The sequence below is a fragment of the Dermacentor andersoni genome, chromosome 11 (genome assembly GCF_023375885.2).
Source record: "Dermacentor andersoni chromosome 11, qqDerAnde1_hic_scaffold, whole genome shotgun sequence".
In the NCBI taxonomy this organism is placed as follows: domain Eukaryota; kingdom Metazoa; phylum Arthropoda; class Arachnida; order Ixodida; family Ixodidae; genus Dermacentor; species Dermacentor andersoni.
The window spans coordinates 43,681,900-43,694,419 of record NC_092824.1 but is presented as its reverse complement, the minus strand read 5'-3'; the positions used below and the strand labels follow the sequence as shown (position 1 = coordinate 43,694,419).

Genomic DNA, 12,520 nt, shown 5'->3' with positions numbered 1-12,520 from the left:
CTATCCGGCTACGCTAAAACTGTGTTACCAGACGTTCATGGCTGAATGTGTTCGCATTTTTCTAGTGCGTCAATGTGGACCTAATCAGGCTTTCATTAAACTAGGTACGCCTGCATGTGCTGCGCATTGATGGAAGCTGAAGAGAACGGCTTGTGCTGCCAGGAGGTGCAAGAGATTAGGAATAAACAGAAGCGCACGCAGTGCGTAAGAATTTCAAGACTATTCAGGACTGTGTGCCTCAGCAGGGCAGTACTGGAAGTGGCACTTGCCCAGAAAGAGGTCGAACCGGCTGGACAAGGCAAGAAGTTTACAAACAGGTGTGAAAATGATATAGCCAATGGAAAAAGAGTGATATAAAAGCAAATTTTTACAGGCAGTTGAGGTATACAGCATACCGCCAGTTTCTCTGGCTAGTATGGAAAAGGTTAGGAAAGAACAACCGTCGAATTCTGCCAAGCTGTGTGCTTGAAGTTGTCCGCAAGAAATACCCGTCCAGAACTGGCTCGTATACAGGCTTCAAACATTTCTGGGATTCCATTTAGGTGAGTGCACATAGATGTGCTAATGTATTAATGAAATGCTATATAATATGCAGCAAGTTAGTTTTTCTCAATTTTAATTGTTTTGCGTGTTTCCAAGGAGCATTTCATGAAATTTTTTCCATTGCCATTATGTATTCATCAGAGTGCAACCCTTTTTTCACTGTACTTAAATCCGCAAGATATGAAATCATTTCTTGAACCTTCAAATTATTATGTGATCTGTAGGAGTATGTGTACTAACAGCAGCTGAAAGGTTTCTCCCTCCGGCACCCATAGTGTTACTGCCATGTAAAAAGATAAACTTTGCTGGCACTAACGCACTATGTAGTTATGCTTTTTTAAATACAAGTGAGGAATAACATTGTTCCTATGCAAACATCAATATGGAGCATTTGCTAAACTCAGTGTAAATTGTCAAGTAAAATTGCAGATTGACACACTATACCAGTAAGCATCATTCAGTTTAGGTAGGTGCCCACAATGTTGCTTGATATTTCGTCTTTGCTCTCTGACTACACATAGTACCTGAAGAGATGTCTCAAATTAGAGTAAGTTTGCAGAGGTAAATAAATGAGACCAGAAAGAAATGGCTACAAAGTCACTGGACTTCTGCGTAATTGCTGCAAGCACGGCAGTAAGTTTAGTAGGGAGATTTGCAGGCTGGGAATATGTTTTATTACAATGCATCAGGCAATTGCACCAACACGCAAAGCCCATTTTTCTGTTCTCAGTGAATGAGCTCTCGACGTTACTTACTGAACCTTGTTCTCCTCCGTCTCACAGCATCTTCCTTGTAAACTTGAGGAAACTGGCTGCCCAATGGTAGCGGGGTCTTCGGGAGCCGAGTTTTCGTGAACCGTGATGGCGAGTTTCTTGCCTTCAACATCACGAGGTCCAAAAGCATCTTCACATATTCTGGGAAAGCATTTGATGTTACCATGAAGTAGTGGTGTTAATACGCACAAGTAAAATAACTTTCACCTGCTGTGAACTGTCCGTTCCTTTACAGGGCAAGCAATTCCCTTGCCCCCTGTAGCCTTTGGATATTTTACATTCAACTTGGCTTTACCATCAACTCTGCATGCTTGGCCTCTTTCACTGTTTTCATTGTGGTGCAAGGCGGCTAGCTGGGTTCTGAAATGATGGACTATGGTCAAATACACAGTAATAGCAGGTATGTGTGAATTACGTGTACACCTGTAATCATTTAGAATGTCTGTTTTGGGAACAATGCATGAGTCACATAGTAGGGCGTGGTAGGCTCTATACTGCCCCCCGCCCCCATGTAATAACACATTTGCTTCAGTGACTAGCACAGTATGTAGAGACGATGAGTGTGTACGTCGTGAGTAGATCTGAAAGTCTTTTTTTCATTTGGGGTGCTGGTTGACAATGTAATCATTTTTACTTGAAGTTTATTTGACTAGGCAGTCGAAGAATGTATGCCATAGCAAGCCTGTCATCCCTACCCTTGTGTGCTCAATATCTCCCGAGTAGAAATTTGTAGCGTAAAGCTGGTTGCTTCCACAACATTGTTGGTGATCGAGAAACCATGTGAATACGAGCCTGTACCAAACATATGTATTTAATAAACGATGCTCCTGCCTTGATAATGTCCATCATACTGCAGCAAGTGAGCATGTGCAAAAGTACAATGATCACTTGCATCTTGGTAGGTTGCATAAGAAGGTAAATGCAGGCTGAAAATAATGAGGCTTACCTTGCCGTCATTCCAAGGTATGAGTACTGGCAATACTTTAGAGCAAAATGTATCAAAAGTCCATGAAAACTTTCAAGACCGTTGGTCTGATGCGATGTTGATAGCTTGGGCATGTCCAATAAGAGCGGCTTTGAAGCCGCAATTGCTTGGAGTTTTCAAATGCCTTAAAGTCTGAAAAATATGGCACACACACTTTCTCATTTAGACACATGACAAACCAGTCCTAAGTTGAGCCATGGAAGTTAGACAGTCTTAATGAAACCTCACTAACAAGAAATGCCTATGTTGCACTAAAGTGGCATGAGCCTAATAGTATATGAACGTGTACATGCAAAAGATCACCACATTTATGCAAGGAATACTGTGCTAGCTGCTACGACAACTTCTGAATCAGCTGTCGTTTCAGTTGAGGCAGAAATAGTAGACCACAAATAGTGAACTGAGCAAAGGATACCTGCACAATATGAGCTAACAATGGCAAAGAACAAAATTGGACAGACCCAAGATTTTTTCGCACACTGCTATTACATTATACAATGACTAAGATACCATAAACCTCCTTTACACGCTTAGACACAAAATACACATGCAAAGCTTTGCAATGGTTTTGAGTAACGTATGATTTCCCTACATTTTCACTGATAGTACTTACTCTCACTGAGCCACTTCCGGCGTTCAGTTTCCTCATGTAGACATGCTGGGAATACTGTACTTCTGTGTATGTGCACATCCTTAATATGATTTAGTAGTGACAACCACTGGGCAACAATCTGCTTGCGGTGGGAATGGCTGGTTGCGACTGCCCAATACAAATGATTTTGAATTGACTTCACCCATGGCTGCAGTTCTTTGCAGTCATGTCCCTTTGAAATGGCAGTCACATTTAGGAGACACCTGAAATGCACAATGCAAAGTCAGACATTCAGTGTCCATATTTTATAACAATACATATAGCAAGCGCCAATATTTTCAACCCAGCATATAAATGTGTTGCTTCAAGATACCTTTTACGAAATGCCAGACATCAAACTCATGCCTGATTTCTGGTTTTTCTCTTCGCATATAGGCCTTGATCTGAGCATGCTGGTCAGTCACAAGAGTCTTCACAGAGATACTATGGGTTTCTAGGAACTGAAGGCTGCGCTTAAGACCCTCCTGTTCCATGTGGCAGCTGCCGCCTACCACATTTGACTGTAATTATAAAAATATTTTAACCCTCTGAGAGAACATGTTGGTACGCAAAATAAACTCAAGCAGCAGGAACCACTGCAGCAGCACAACATTTAGTGGTATGTAGGCCTTGTGAAGTCTTTTAAGAACGCTAGAAAAAGTTAAAACAAAGCTGGACAAGCTCTACGTGGAGCACTTTTGCAACATCCGTCAAAGAGTATGTGCCAAATTTGGCACTGAAGCCAGGGGAGTCAGCCCGCCCATCCCTTGCAAGCTCCATTTCTTGGCCACGGAAATTTTCGAATAGCTGCTCTTGTTGTTTCCTCCAACCATCCAGGAAGTATATTTCAAAGTAGTGAGAAAATGCAGTGCAAATAATAAAATACGCATCATTTTTCAACATGCTTCCCTACTTTGTCAACTGCCGGCCAAAGGTGAATACGCTGGATGTTGAAGAAGGTCCTGTCGGTAACAACTTCATCACCTATAGAAGCCAGCATCCTCAAAGTTGCAGCAGGGTTATTGCCCGAAAACAAAATGGCAGCAGAAAGCTTCAGTTTTAGCACTGGCTGCTGGTTTACAACGTCTTGATTCCTCCAGCATAGCTGGTGTCCCAGTGGACACTGAGCACACACCTCTGCAAGTGTCCCTTCACAGCGAAGACTGTATGTGCAAGGAGCAAGGCATGCGTGGCAGACTTGAAACAATGCTGTCAGGTGCCTTTTTTAAACTAAAATTTTACCCTCTTGCGAAGAGTCAGCACAGGTGTCGGGCCTGAGAGAGAAATATGAGATTTTCAACGAATGGAAAATATTTAGATCATTTGAAAACTTGTAGGAGAGCTGCATGTAATTTACACAACTAGGCATACACCACAGGCTGCAGAAAGTGCAGACATCTCAAAGGCTATCCAACAGTAAGAATAGCATAACATACTCGTGGCAAGGGTCATTGTCAGGACTGTAATCGTCGTCGAGATCAGAAGCAGGTTCACTGTCACTTAGGCTGTCACTCTCATAACATGGCTCTGCCACATTCATCACCTGAGTAGCGACATCTACCATGAAGTTGCCAACCTGGACACCTGAAAAGAAAAAACACTTCTTGAAACGTTTATGGTATTATTTCATATGCCATTATTATCCCACCATTATTCTCATAAGGTGTACAGAATTTCCAGGAACCCAATCATTTCAAATTAATTTGCAGCTCAGGCTGTTACTTAAAAACTGTGCTGCACATTCTTATTCATAAAATTAACTTCATGAAAACATGAATTGCTTCAATGTGCAGAAAGAAGCAGATTAGTGTCAGACGATCTTACCGACTGAAACACCCCGAGGCTTTGTGTGCGTCCCACGTGAAATGAAGTGGCACTTTTTTTATGTCTGCTTGTGACGGCGTGCAAGATGTTACTGGTTATATCAGAACATGAAGGCTCTTGTCTGAACTTTCGGGGCAATTCTGTTCAACATCAGCTGCCTGTGCCACAATTGCTGCTTCAAACTCTTCAACATTATCTGCCTGTGTCACACTGGCTGCTTCAAAATCTTCGATTGGTGATGGTAGTGGAACAGGTTCTTCAGGGGCTTGGTTCTCAAGGAGCTCTGCTAGTACCTGAAGGAGTGCAAGGCATGGATGTCATGAAGTTCAGCATATCAACATACATGACAGCAGTTAGATTACTTACAATAAGTAAAATACTTTTTCAGTAATTTATGTGATGGATTAGTTCTCTAGTGATATAGTAATGTCAATTATTTTGTCTAATTTCATGGCTAAAGTAATTCATTATTTGCGGTAAATATGCACCGGTAAGCTGTGTACTGCGCCAGAAGGTTGGTAGTGTGGTGAGGTGTCGTGGAGGAACATGAGGAGGAGGGTATGAAATGTTGGCAAGTGTATGTTACCTTGAAGAAAGGTTGGCGTCCCTTTATACTTTGCTTTTTGCTTCTTGTATGCATGAAAACGTTTTGGAAGCAATCGTAAAGTAATACCATTACTTTTTTGAAGCGTTAATTGGCAATGTCATTCAAATCAATGAGCGTAATAAGACAGTAATGAGTAATGCAATATAATTACATTCAAGTAATAATTTCGCCATGCGTGATGCATAGCTAGCTCTCTAGGTACAAGGGCAAGAAAACTTTTTGTCCAGCAGCGATGCCTGTATTGGGCTAGACCGCGTCGAACGCTGACAAGTTGAATACCTCACATCGTTACTTCATTATTTGAGCCCGTTCACCTTGCCACGGGCGCGGCTGTGCCGACGCTCGTTTTTGCGGCATTTCGCTTCTAGTAGCAAGCTGTGAGTGCGAAATCTACAGAACGAAGTTTTTACACACCGAGTTCAACTACTCTAACGCGAGCATGAAAATATTACCGTAACGCCTCATGTCGTGCGATTTGAACACGAATGCTGAACAGCTAAACCTGCGGGCACCGCGTGGTAGGACGAATAACAAATATCACTGAATGCGCAAGCATACCCCCGGCCGGTTATTTCACCATATCAAAATAGCGCCGAACAAACGACTGTAGTACAGTGTTCCGTGACAACGCGGAGTGGCAAAACCTAATGAAAACGGCAAGCACTTTGCAAGCATGTGCATATTTCTGGCTGTACTTCCACCTCGCTTCGTCATAGGCCGCTCTAAGGCCGTTTGTTCGACACTCAGGTGATCACCTGTTAAAACATTGCCCGTGCTCACATTAAAACCCTTACCTGACGTTTTCTCCTCTTGGCGAAGGCCGCTCTAGGAGTTGACGAGGTGTTTCTTTTGTGGGAGAATATAGACGGAACAACGCCGGGCTTCAGTCGCGCCGATTAAACTGGAATACCGATTGCACGCATCGTTGTCAAGCTCCGATGATAATCACTGTCGCGGAAACGGTCCAAGCACAGCACAGTTGATTTCGTCGGCACGAAATGATCTCTCCTCACCACGCGGACCCACTGAGCTGCAAGCTTCTTGTCCATCGGGAACATATGAAACACCACATCGTCTCGCCCGCCTGTGTTCGCGCAGCCGAGTGCTACACAGAACGAGGGCATGTTGGGCGCCCTTGGCTCTAGGCACTCACGTAGTACAGAAAGGAAGAACATTTTACGAAAATCGCAAAAGAAAACAAACGTGAGCGGCGGCAGATCTCTCGTAGCGTCGTTTAGTAAAGCGCAGGACGGAAAGAAACATGCCAGCACATGCCAGCACGCCGGTTCGGCAGCACGGTTCCCGGGAAGAGAAAAGTGGTTCTTGAAGGGAAAAGAAAAGGTTGACGATATTTTCTGCAGCCCTTGCGGGAGCACGGCTCAGCGTCAACAGGGGTGGGGGGATAGTGGGAGCAAAGGAGATAGGAGAGTAGGGGGTTAAAGCAACGGCAGCGGCTGAGCAGTCCTGCAGGTAGGGCCTAGTGGGTCTGGCAGGAATGGTAACCTGGTGAAAGGCCAGGGGGTGGTGATCCAACAGGGGCCAGTTGGTTGGGGCAGGTAGAATAGCCTGGAGTGCTTTGGATAGCCGTCAGGCTATCCGTCATTGCAGAAAATTCGAGTCTCTCCGAGAGCCCCAACGAGTCGAGGTACTCGACTAAACTTAGGAGGGCAGGTAGCTCGTTGCGACCAGGGAAGATGATGTCTTCCTGCCGTGCAGAAGGAAGCCCCAGGCATCGGAACTTCTGCAGGGCCGAGCCGTCAACGTAAGTCTGCAGATGTTCTCCGTGGTCCTCATGCAGGAGGGAGGCAGCCGTCTGCTGAAGGGCACAAGTCGGGGAGCGCCGTTTGAAAACGCCGGGCAGCTCTGTGGTGGTGGGTATGGGTGGTCTATGGGGAGGAGGCAGCTGTGTATTGTTCGCTGGAGGCCTCCCAATCACCTCCTCGCACAGCCCACAGAGTCTGCCCACCTGTTAATGGGGCCGGGAGCGCAGTCGGGACAGCAGGGCACTGCCGTCTGGGCCATGGTGGAGGCGGTCAACATGGCGTAGCCCTTGTTGCAGGAGGAGGAGTGACAGGAGTCTTGCTCCTGCCTCGCCCAAGGTTGCAGCGACTTGGGAGCTGCGGGGAGCGCCCAGGCAGAGCCTAATCGCGGCCCGATGCTGCAGCTCCAGATTCTTGAGACGAGCAGGTGGTAGTGCCACGAATGAGAGGGCGTACCGCAGGCGTGAGGTGGCTGCTGCATCGTACAGCCCCAGAGCCCAACCAGTGGTACAGCCCTGTCCTCGGGCAAGAAATGGGGAGACTGCCTTGCGGTCCCGGAGGACCTGGACATGCAGGGTCTTGACAGCAGGCAGCCAGCACAGCCGGTGATCAATGCGCAGCCCCAGGTACGTCACTGCCGTGCTACAGGGTAAATGGACGCCTCCCAGGTGCAACCGGGCAGCTGTGTGGCGGGCGGCTGTTCTGGGGTGCTCCTTGCCGATATGGCAAGGACAATGCTGCTTTGGTAAGCAGCGTTGGTGTCGAGGGCTCTTTGCAGGGCCGAGCGCACGCTGCGGTGGCTGTGTGGGGGACTTCACACCCACAGGGGGATGTCGTCTGCGTAGATGGGGGCATTCACAGGGTAGTGGGGGTCGATCGGCAGGGCAGCAGGAAGCCGGGCCAGGGCCAGGTTGAACAGGAAAGGGCTCACCACCGACCCTTGTGGGACGCCCGCTGCCACCAGCCCAGGGGAGCTCCTCGATCGGCCCACTCGTACCCTGAAGGTGCGTTCCTGCAGGAACGACGAGATCAACCGCCGCAAGTTCCCGTTGATGCCAAGTAGGTCCAGGGCCTGCTGAACGACTGGGTGGAGCAGGCCGTCGAAGGCCCCCTTGATGTCGATAAGCTTCAGGAGCAGGGTGTCACCGCACGCCTTGGCCCCTTCCAGTTTGGAGACCACATCCGCGATGGAGTCCGCGTTGCATCGGCGCCGCCGCAGCCCCGTCTGCTCATCGGTCAGAAAGCCATCAGCACGGGTCACCCAGTCCAGTCGGACAAGAGCAATTGCCTACATCACCTTGCAAGTGGCGGAGGTGAGGGAGACAGGCTAGTAGGAGCTCACGTTTCCAGCCGGCTTTCCAGCCTTCAGGATGGGGGCCACGATGGCTGTGCGCCATGTCTCCGGCACCTGGCCTGACCACCAGATGTCGTTGTAGCAGTCGAGCAGGCACTGCTGCCCGCTGGCGGCCAGGTTTCGGAGCATTTGGGTCGTCACTCCGTCGTCTCCAGGTGTTCTGCGGCACTTCCCCCTCTTCAGGGCCACATGGAGGTCGCATAGCGTCAGCGGGTCCTGGCAGATAGCCGTAACCTGGCTCGACGTCGACCCCGGGTGGTGGTTGTGCAGGCAGCTGACTGAAGGCTGTCCTACAGGCAGTATGGCTGCAGTTCGTTGTACAGCCAGCGTGAACTGGTCGGCGATGAGCTCCGCAAGGGCCTCTTCGCTGATACCCAGCGTGATGGCGTGATGGTTGTAGGCTTGCTCTCCAGCCGGTGAGGGATTTGAGCAATCTCCAAGCCAGGGGTCATCCCCGGGAATGACAACACTGTCGGCGGTTCTCTCTTCCGGCTGCCTCCTCACTCGGCGCTCCGGGAAGCGACGGGGGTGTGTCCGCGGGGGGGGGAGGGGGTTAGAAAGCGATTTCCACCCCTTTTATTAACAAAACGAAGAAAAAAACTTCAGAACCGTAAATTATTAGGTCGTTTCTTCCCAACCCCGGAAATTCATGGAAATTGAAAACCGTTTCAGTTTCCCCCTAAACACTAAAGACTAAAAAAATTTTAGGAATTTCCCTCGCGCCTAGTGCTTGGCACATTAGGCGGGTCACATAACAACTATTTACTTATAAAATATAAGCACGCGCTTTTTTATTTCTGATTATTAGGAAAGTTCTTATGGGCCGTGGCAGTCTTCGAAATTCCGCGTGCCTATCTCATCGTGCTGTGGCGCTGGGACACGCTTCCATAATGTCAAGTATGTCCTGTCTTGTGATTCATCACGTTGTAACATTGAATGAAAGAAAGCGATTTGTCTGCCAGGCCTACCAAGGGATATGGGGTACGCGTTCGTCAGTGAGGTCTGCAGCGCGTACAAAAATAACAACTGAAAGCTCGTTCAGCAAGAAAAAAATTTATTTTTGTTGTTTCCCATATGAGTCTTCCTCTTAACCTACGAGACCAGTTTTCGTGAGACCCTTGACTTTATAGGTTAGAACATGTCCCTCTAACAGTAATCCAAGCAAGACAGAACTTGACACGAAAATGTACACATTTCAGATGATCAAGAGTTGCTGAAAGACTATATACTCCGTTCCATGCATAACAGGCGACGCTACGAAAGCTAGACATACTTCTGTCACTGTTCGAATCCGCAGCGAAAGAGTGGTGCGTCATATGTTAGAGATATTAAGCACGCACCATGTAATCCGCCATAAAATTATGTCACCTGCTTCTACATCAGAAAACATGAACGATCTATGACATTATTAGTCGCTAGAGATCTATACCTATTTACTATCGTAGACGCGGAGGAATATGTTACGTCGATGCGCAGCCACAGCGCATCACTTGCGCTGCGATCAAAACATAGTACGTAGCCTCTATACTCTATCTCAGTAGTTCCTTACAGCACTGTAGAAGCTAACCGAATTCTCAACCGAAAGAAAAGCTGAATGTCCCTCGAGATGTGCCCATCCGCGCCGCGTCGTCTGTTCAGTGTCTGCTTGTCATCCTGTCCGTACATGCTCCATGTTAGGTGGGTTGATAGAAAAATGTTTTGACGCAATAGCCATAAGCGTCGTTTACATGGATGCGACAGCGGTGCTTCGCTTCACCTGTATGCTTTCCCTGCAGTTACCTTGCAGCCTCCCTAGCAAGCAGCAAGGGCGAACGCCATCATAAACGTCCACCTGCGGCGCAGCGTCTGCTCGGCGTCTATTTGGAGTTTGCTCGCTACCCTCATCACGTACCATGCTAGAGCGGGGTAGTATATTAATGATGCAGCAAACAATTAGGCCTTTATAGCGTTCTACATCGTCAACGCATCAGTGGTGTTAATGGTGTCGCGCCATCTACTAACTAGAAATCAAACCAGTTTTACGGCTCGGCGCCGTCTCTCATTTCATTTAATTTTATTTCCTTAAAGACCCCATAGTAGGGGTGTTACGTAAGCAGTGGGGATAACAATTTACAAACAAATGTTATATTGCATTCAATTCTCTAAATAAAAAAAGTTGTTATATCTTGAGCAAATTCTGAAGAGCAGGCGATGGTAGCGATTTCATTAGGAAGGCCATTCCTGTCTTTAGATGCTCGGTAGGAAAATGAGGCTGAAAATGTAGTTGTGCGCGAATGTTGTTGTGCTACATGCTGGGGATTACCAATGTGTCGTGACCGGCGCGTTGTGGGAACAATGTAAGGTAGTCGATTAAGCGTCGAATAGTAGAACCTGTGGAAGAGGGAAAGGGTGGCAATGTGGCAATGCTGGGAATGTGGCGCCAAGGTACCTAATATGTAGAAGAGAGAAGAAAGGACGAACTTTAAGTATACATAAAAAATTGGCAGACATAGGAAGCAGTTGCCTGGTAGACGACAGAGGAATTACATACAGGTCACTAGCAACGCCCGAGTCATGTACTAGAATTAAAGAAAAGCAGATTCTTAAGCTGCCGAGCAAGTTAATACGAATGAACCTATCATTCAATCAATCATTTACATAACGAGCACAGGAACAACGCTAAGATCTGAGTGCTGCCACACGGATATATTAAAAGAGAGACACTTAGAAAGTGATGTGCAAGACATAATGCACAGAAAATACAAGCTTGGTGGACAAAACAATCTGTGGCAGAGAAATATTTAGGGACGCATCCTAACCATTCTGAGGAGGCGTCTGTAAGAGGAAGTCAATCCTAAAGCATCATTATCCAGACTTCTGCAGAACCCAGGAAATGAACTCTGAAATAGCTAATAATGGGGGCCCCGTAATGTAAAACTATTCCATTTATTTTGTTGCAGTCTACTGACGGCAATGTTACGTAACCGCCGAGGCAAGCGTCTGTAGGGGACCTGCAGCGTTGTTTCAGCAGGCCAATGATACGATCTCCTTCTTTATAGGAGGTCACCTTTGTTTGGTTTCGAAGCGAACAGCATTGCCTTGCTTGACATGATTTTAAAGGAATCTATTTTGCTGACAACAGGCAAGCAGCACGCTGAAGTGAAAAGGGTTTCGGTGGGACCGAGCTAGCTCAATGAATGTAGATAACCTTCATGAGCAGGGCGGTGCCGACGTCTGTGATTGGCCCGCTTCTCACTGCTTAGATTGCAGTGGCTGGTCGAAAATCGTGACCGCGTGCATCGGAAGGCTACAAATTACATTGACGTCTTATCTCGTGAACGCGGGTTACGCGGAAGCGTTTACGTTATAGCGCACTCGTTTGCGCTATAACCAGTGGCCCTCCACTGGTGGCCCTCCTGGTGGGGCTATAGCCAGTGGCCCTCGGTGCGCCTAGACATTCAGAGTATCTGTGTCCGTATCCAGAAGGACAATAACCGTGCTTGACGAACTGATATATTTCTTCTGGACGCGTTCAATGATTTCTGAATCAAATTTGAGCGCACGACAGTTAAACGAGCAGACGACAATGAACTGCCGCCTCAACTTCAGCAAGCACGGCGATTAGCTCGTTGTAAGTGGAAGTGCCCCGCCCCAGGCAGTGTTTTGGTGCATCGTTAATTGTCCGGATTACGCCCCCCCCCCCCCCCCCAAGGACTCCCAACAGCTGCGCACATTCTTCAATGAAGCGCCATTGGATTCAGCGAGAGCTGGCCTATTCCTGGATTTTCTCTTCGAACAGAATGCACAGCTGCTCGGTGCCGCAACGGAATGCTTTCGCGCTGTTGGAGTGCACGATGGCAGCAGTTATACGTCCTGCTGCAAATCCCCTGAAGGTCTGGAAAAATGCTTGCGCTGTAATATATGCGGCGCACTGCAGGTGTACTGCCCTCGTCCCAGCACACGAATAGGCAACGATGTAAACTTAGGAAGTCGACGGTCCTTGAGCGCGGCAGTAGAGTGGCACAAAGAACTAAATTCCCACTACGTAGAACCTTTGTTTCTTC

General features: G+C 47.6%; 2 protein-coding genes across 2 annotated transcripts in view; one reads left to right on the top strand and one right to left on the bottom strand.

Annotated features, from left to right (window-relative positions):
• Positions 1-1,368, top strand: part of LOC129381616 (uncharacterized) — a 70,469-nt gene extending 69,101 nt beyond the window's left edge. Inside the window, exon 4 of the mRNA XM_055064626.2 lies at positions 1,274-1,368. Within this exon, the coding sequence (XP_054920601.1) occupies positions 1,274-1,368 (95 nt within the window). The remainder of the gene's footprint in view (positions 1-1,273) is intronic.
• A 151-nt stretch (positions 1,369-1,519) lies between these two features.
• LOC126518171 (uncharacterized) lies at positions 1,520-3,426 on the bottom strand. The gene is made up of 4 exons (XM_050168017.2): positions 3,252-3,426; positions 2,915-3,142; positions 2,263-2,416; positions 1,520-1,676 (listed from the first exon to the last, which is right to left on the bottom strand). The coding sequence occupies exons 1-4, from the start codon at positions 3,424-3,426 to the stop codon at positions 1,520-1,522; spliced, it is 714 nt and encodes a 237-aa protein (XP_050023974.2).
• Between the last annotated feature and the right edge of the window lie 9,094 nt (positions 3,427-12,520).

Excerpts from the sequence above, each read along its gene's own strand:
- LOC126518171 (XM_050168017.2), bottom strand. The coding sequence starts at position 3,426 with ATGGAACAGGAGGGTCTTAAGCGCAGCCTTCAGTTCCTAGAAACCCAT. Across the intron at positions 3,143-3,251 it reads AAAAGGTATCTTGAAGCAAC|TGACTGCCATTTCAAAGGGA; the intron begins ACATTTATATGC and ends GTCTCCTAAATG. Across the intron at positions 2,417-2,914 it reads CCGGAAGTGGCTCAGTGAGA|AACTCCAAGCAATTGCGGCT; the intron begins GTAAGTACTATC and ends AAGGCATTTGAA.